This window comes from Pezoporus flaviventris, unplaced genomic scaffold (assembly GCF_033815535.1).
Source record: "Pezoporus flaviventris isolate CSIRO_AGI_PZ_B2104156 unplaced genomic scaffold, CSIRO_AGI_Pfla_v1 ptg000025l, whole genome shotgun sequence".
NCBI classification, from domain to species: Eukaryota; Metazoa; Chordata; class Aves; order Psittaciformes; family Psittacidae; genus Pezoporus; species Pezoporus flaviventris.
Genome location: NW_026892573.1, coordinates 21,730,156 through 21,736,213, shown reverse-complemented (window position 1 = coordinate 21,736,213; position 6,058 = coordinate 21,730,156). Strand labels below are relative to the sequence as shown.

Here is a 6,058-nt window from a genome sequence, read left to right as displayed (position 1 = left end):
AATGTCACTGCTAACACTGTGTGCAGAAATACCAAATGCCTCACTGCAAAACAAACCAAAGCATGGCATGTCCTGTGTTTTTTTTTTTATTTCTTTAATCTCAGACAATAAGATACAGAAAATAAAGAGTTTTTCTGTCTTTTTTCTTTTTTTTTTTTTTTAATTTACTGTAGTTAGAAGCTCAAAACAAAGGTGTATTTTCGACCTTGAGATGTTTTATCTCCTGCTCTTTGCCTACCCTTGCAATGTTAAAACAGCCATCTTACTTCATTCCTGATGCACTTTCTTCAGAGTTTTTTACTATTTTCTATTTTTGGCATGTTGTGCACTGGAGGAATGAATAAATTAAAAGATAGAGGAAAGTGTCTTTATGCCCAGTATAACTTTCTTCCTGGCTTTCTTTGTATAATTAAATGCTTCCATTTCTAGGATTCCCTACTATTTAGATGGCCTCAGATATGTACTAGAGAGAGCATGTAGAAATTTACACAGAATGCAGTAGAATAAAGTGAAGATGGATGAGGCAGCAGCACCCTTGCTAAATTTGCTCTTGTCCCTAATTTACCCTACTGGTGGGATGTATAGCAGTAACTGCTGTGGGCTTGTGGACAGGTAAACTGCATTTTACCACAGTGTGTGGCGCCAGCGCAGTTTGCCGAGTTTTACCACTAGATGGAGGCAGATGTTGCATGGTTCACATCTAGAAAACTGGGTGAGGTATGACAGCGGCAGCCGTTTTTCTCAAAGCAGAGATCATGTATGTGAATGGAAGTGGAACAGGACCTCAGTGAAGACCATGGTGTGTCTCTGTTTCATGCTGTATTCCCTGTGGGGACTTTGGTCATGAGAACAAGGTACTTTCTGTCAACATTGTGTCTTTCCAGGGTCCTGCAGGTTGACCCAAGTTGGTCGAGCATCCACACAGGATGTGGAGTTTGCTGGTCCCATTCTTCATAGTCTTTAAGGCAGTCTGGGATCTGACCCTCTATTCTGGGATTTCCTATTTTTCTCATACCTCAAGACACCTGTGCCCTGAGAATGATATCCACTTAGCACTAGCAACTTCATCTGTGAGTTTCATGTGGAAGAAACCGCTAGTAACTGATTAGAAAGATATTTTTTTCTCTGCCTATCACACAGGCAGGAATTATTTAATCCCTTATTGAAATTCCAAAAGAGAAAAAAAAACAAATATTAGACAACAGAGTATACAAGTTCAGGGCTTTTTTAATTGTATAAAGTGCACTATAAATCAATATAAAAATTCAGGGAGAAAAAGTGCAGTTCAGGAATTTACTACTTTAATTAGCTAGAGGATTAAAGTAGTTTTAGAACGCCAACCAGAATTAAAATTGAATTGGAACATCAAAGCAGCCAGATGTGAATTCTTTGGTCTTTTTGAAGCATTTTCTTCAAGAGTTTGATGACTTTTTCCCTGTGGGAAAGAAGCACAAAACAAGAGAGTGTGCTGAAAATGGATAATGCAGACAATTGTGTTTTAATCCTAGTATCCCTCTAGCATGCCCTCAAGAAGGTGGTGCCTAAAGAAAAACAAACCTGGCAAAGTTTACCCTGTGTGGTCAGTTCTGGTTACGCTCCACTTCTACTGCTGAGTAGTTTCTGCCTTCACTGAACTGTCCCTTGGCTTTGTAAGTGACACAGTATCTCACATTTCCCTGTCAGTAGTCCCACTCACTGAAACAAGTTGTTTGTAGAGCACAGTGCACAGATTTGTTTGGCAATATGTAGTTGTGCAGAAAGACAGTGTGCCAGAATGCTGCGCTACTGCTTCATCACCTCTTGGTTGTAGTGGGGACATTCTGCAGAAGGAGCATAGTGGATGGAGTATACAGGAATGTTTTTTCCAAATCTGTTCCCCTTCTCTCTTTTTGGTAATACGACAAGGCCCTTGCAATTAGGGAGAGTAATGAAACCTGTAACCCAGTAAATTTTATCTTGAAAATCAAATCTCATAATGAATTTACCGTATAACCTCTGAATTCCTCGCCTATCATCCTCTGAAAGCCTGAAGGTTGCTGGGTTCACATATGAGTAGATAGGGTACATCAGAGCTTCACGGACATTTGAATGAGCAAGTCCCAAAGAATGGCCGAATTCATGAGCAGCAACAAGGAACAAATTAACTTCTGCAGCATAGAAGCATAGAAAAGTTCTGTTAAAGGTATGCAATTTCTTTTTAGCGTACAAAGAATCGAAGTAGCAGGAGAATTTATATCTTTCATTCCCTTGGAATGAAACATTGAAGTTTTCATTGGTTATTACTAAACTTTGTTGTACAACTGTAATATTTAAATAAAGACATTATTGATCCCTTGCATATGCATATAGAGACCTTGAGTCTCTTTTCAACTCCGGTTTTGAACAACCTTATTTCTACAAGCAAATCATTCTACCTTTTCATAATGTAAGTACAGAGCAGAGGCTCATAGTCCCTGTTCAGCCTGTGAAAAGTGATTTAATATATGGAGGGAAGGCATTATGTAACTCCTAATGATAACGAAGTAGAAGTACTTAGAAAGGTAATTGAAAAGAACAGAAATGTTGGCACTGAAATGGTACCAAAACATGAAGTGTTATGGAAGGCGTTTTCTATGGCTGTGTTCTTCCAAGATGTACAATGTTTGTCTTTCCCCTTCATACACACATGTAGGTTTTACCTTGATTGGACTCTGACCATATTTCGTCATCATCAAAATGAGCATCTCCACCAAGCCCTTCTCCAGGTGCAAATGCATGAGCTAGTGTGTTACCTCTTCCATCAAAAGGATATCCATCACCGTGCTCTGCATTTGACAAGAACAACATGTAATCAGATTACATCAACTGTAATGTTTAAATTCAGAAAACTGAAGCACATTGCTTGCTTGTGCTAATTTTGTTGATTGTCAGTCCTTATAAAAAGTCCTTTGATAGCAGCAAGGTGGTAAAATTGAGGAGCAAGGATTAGGAAATACTCTTCAAGTTCATGACTTAAGTTCAAAACTTATATTTGATAATTCAGACTGTAAACTTGCAAAGTTTCAGAAAGACCTGAATATTTTTCTGAGCTTTTGTCAGAAATGTGGTTCTAAGGCAGCAATCAGGGATTATTTCAGAATAAATACTTAATGCTTGACAACATTATAAGCACCCAAATGGCTTCTAATGTTGGAAAGTACCAAGCAACATTAATTGTAGACTTTCTCACTTGTACTGATTTTAGTGGAAGACAGTGATTTTGGATAAATAACCATGTTCCTGAGGAGTTAAGTTCATTTACCCCAGCCTTGGGGTATGGTCTATTACCTGCTTCTCTCACAGTGCATGTGGAATGGTACGGTTTCCTGCCTCAAGTGCAAGCGCTGACAGGATGGCATATTTGTACCAGCTGTGAAAATTTCCCTGTACCCCTTGGTGAGCCTCCGAGTTGATCGAGGGGTATCTGGGGACTCAAATGCCATTCTGTGTCCTTTCCCCCCGACCATGTGGACGGTCCTTGAGACAGGGCTAGCACAGGAGAAGACACTTAGTTGTAGTGTATGACAAAGAATTAAAACCCATTCCAGCTTGCAGGATCTTTTTTCACTTTGGCTCATTAGTTGACTCTTAATGGAAACATAATATGCTTCCCATCAGTGAAGCATGAGTTTTTGACATTTTGGTGTTTATATGCAGTAATCTATTTGTAAGCTACGTGTCTGATCTTCACTCACAATCCTAGTAAGAGACCTAGTAAATGCTGTCAATGGCTCTAGAGAACAAGTCAGGTAATCTTAAAGTAGGCATTTAGTATGACTAAGTTGAGTCAGTTTAGGTGACAGGCTCAAGTGAAAGGCATGGCTACATTCATGTACTAGTCTGGATCCCAGGTGAACTTCTGAAGTGCCTCTACTGATCATCTGTATTTGCCATGTTTTGACTTGCACCTTGCTGTAATCCTGCAGTTCAACAATGGAATTCCTTCTAGGAGAAAATCAACCAGAAGATACTCTCTGTGGCAAAACTTCATGCACCGCAGCTGCCAAAGACTGTTTAGTCCAGGGAACCAGACTAGATCTGGACCAAAGTAAACCCGCCTGAATCCAGCCTGTGGAGGCTGCATCTTCAGGACCAGCTGATTTGCTTTACAGCTCTGTTCCAATTAGTTTGCACTATTTGTCAAGGCACACAGAGACTTGAACACCTAAATTTAGGTGTCTTCTCATGGACCTGAATTCTCCCTCCATTTCACAGCTTTAACTCTGACAGGATTTTTTAATGGTTTCATAGGGATAAAAGATGAATCACAATTTATAAATGTAGTGGCTAGATGAAGAGAAGATAAATTTCATGCAGACTTTGGAATAATTTGAAACTCTTTTTTCTTTCTTAAAGCTGTGGCCATAAAAATACTTAGAGTTAAATGTGGACCAATGCATCTTAAAAATGACAGGTATTCTCACCTCGACGTGCAAATGCAATCACAATGTCTGCTTGCCTGTTGTATACTCTTTGGAACCGCAGGGGAGTCACATCACTCCATACCATGAGAGCCCTTCTAATTGCATCATCCACTTTCTTTTGGGGTAGATCAGGAGTATAATTGACAATCCTGGCAGAAAAAGGAAAGAGATTAATGTCACTTATGTTGTGAAGGAAACCCACATAGTTAAATACAAAGCAACCCCTTTCCCCTTAAAACCTGAAACATCACTAACTTGTAAGTCAAATGTCTCTTGTTCCACCTTGGACTTCCAGGAAATGTTTTGTAATCCGCTATATCAGGGATTCCACATCTGGGCTGTTTAATTGTTTCTACTGTTTCTGCATTTAATTTTCCAGTTACAGTCAGGTGGAAAAACCTCTGCATTTCTTTAATCCTGTCTTCTAAACTTTGGTTTTGTGTTTTTGTGAGAAGTGGAAAGAATTTATCAAGATATGCCTGAAAGAAGAAAAGGAAAATAAAAATCAATATGTATATCGGTGGACTTTTTGGTAATTGCATTTTACATTTGGTTGAATTGTTTTGTCATCATGGTTAGTTTTAGATTTTTTTTGTTACATTTCAGTTTACAAAATGCTGTTCTCCCCGTAGTATAGATTAGTATATGTAAAAAGAATTGTAATAGTAGTGAAACACTGTAAGGAAGCAATCTTTTTAAGTAAACACAATTTACTGAGCATTCAAATCCTCTGCCTTCCAACATAGTCTACATAAATACTTTAGAAATGTTTTAAAAATGACATGCTCCCCTTTACCAGTTGGAACTTGATCTCTTTTGTAAGTTAGACTGGGGGGGGATGTCTAATCTAGTCAATAAGTTTAAATTGTTTCATGTCATCTCTGCAAAAACTATTGTGGTAACTTAAGAAGATAATATAAACAGACAGGAAAGGAATGTAGAAGCTGAATAAAAAATCAGATTATTCACAATACAGTTACATTGCCCCCCTAATAACATACCTTTACATTATCAAAGTCTGTGTTGCTCTGTGATTCTGATTGAAGTTGTGCTGGAAAAGCAAGACTCTCAGGTAGGAGGATGGCAGCACAGAGTAGGACATATTGCATAGTGCCCAGCTTGCCAAGGAGCCTTGCTATAGCAGAAAGGGTTTGACTTTCTGTCTCCCAAGACCACAGCTAAATTGCTTATATAGATCCTGATAGCTCGAAGAGGCAGTTACATGTGACTCACTTTTTGGTGGTGTTAATGGTATGTCATCACTATTCTAAGAAGTAAATGAAAGCATGTTAAACAAATCTTTTCTTTGACTTCCCTGTTGATATCATGTCACAGCTCGAAGACATCTTTGGCTCAATCTTTTCATATTATTCCAGCAGTGAAACCACAAGGTCATAGGGAAATTCACTTTCTGTAACTTCATCAATGCAGTTACTGTATAATCACTGGCTTCTTCCAAGTTCCTTATATACAAAGTCATTCTGTAACAGCCTGTTGGCCAGACAGCCTGCCTGTATTAATTGATGCAGAGTCAGAGATGCGATGCATAAGGGCACTCACTGAAACTACTGGTATTTCCTAGGAAGCATGCACAACACTCTTCAGGTATTTTTTTC

At 38.7% G+C, this 6,058-nt stretch overlaps 1 protein-coding gene across 1 annotated transcript; it reads right to left on the bottom strand.

The window, feature by feature from the left end:
* Positions 1 to 872: 872 nt before the first annotated feature.
* Positions 873 to 5,775, bottom strand: MMP7 (matrix metallopeptidase 7). The gene is made up of 6 exons (XM_061457811.1): positions 5,444 to 5,775; positions 4,698 to 4,921; positions 4,443 to 4,591; positions 2,679 to 2,804; positions 1,986 to 2,147; positions 873 to 1,435 (listed from the first exon to the last, which is right to left on the bottom strand). Exons 1-6 carry the CDS (start codon positions 5,549 to 5,551, stop codon positions 1,413 to 1,415), a joined length of 792 nt encoding a protein of 263 aa, XP_061313795.1. The 5' UTR covers positions 5,552 to 5,775; the 3' UTR covers positions 873 to 1,412.
* Between the last annotated feature and the right edge of the window lie 283 nt (positions 5,776 to 6,058).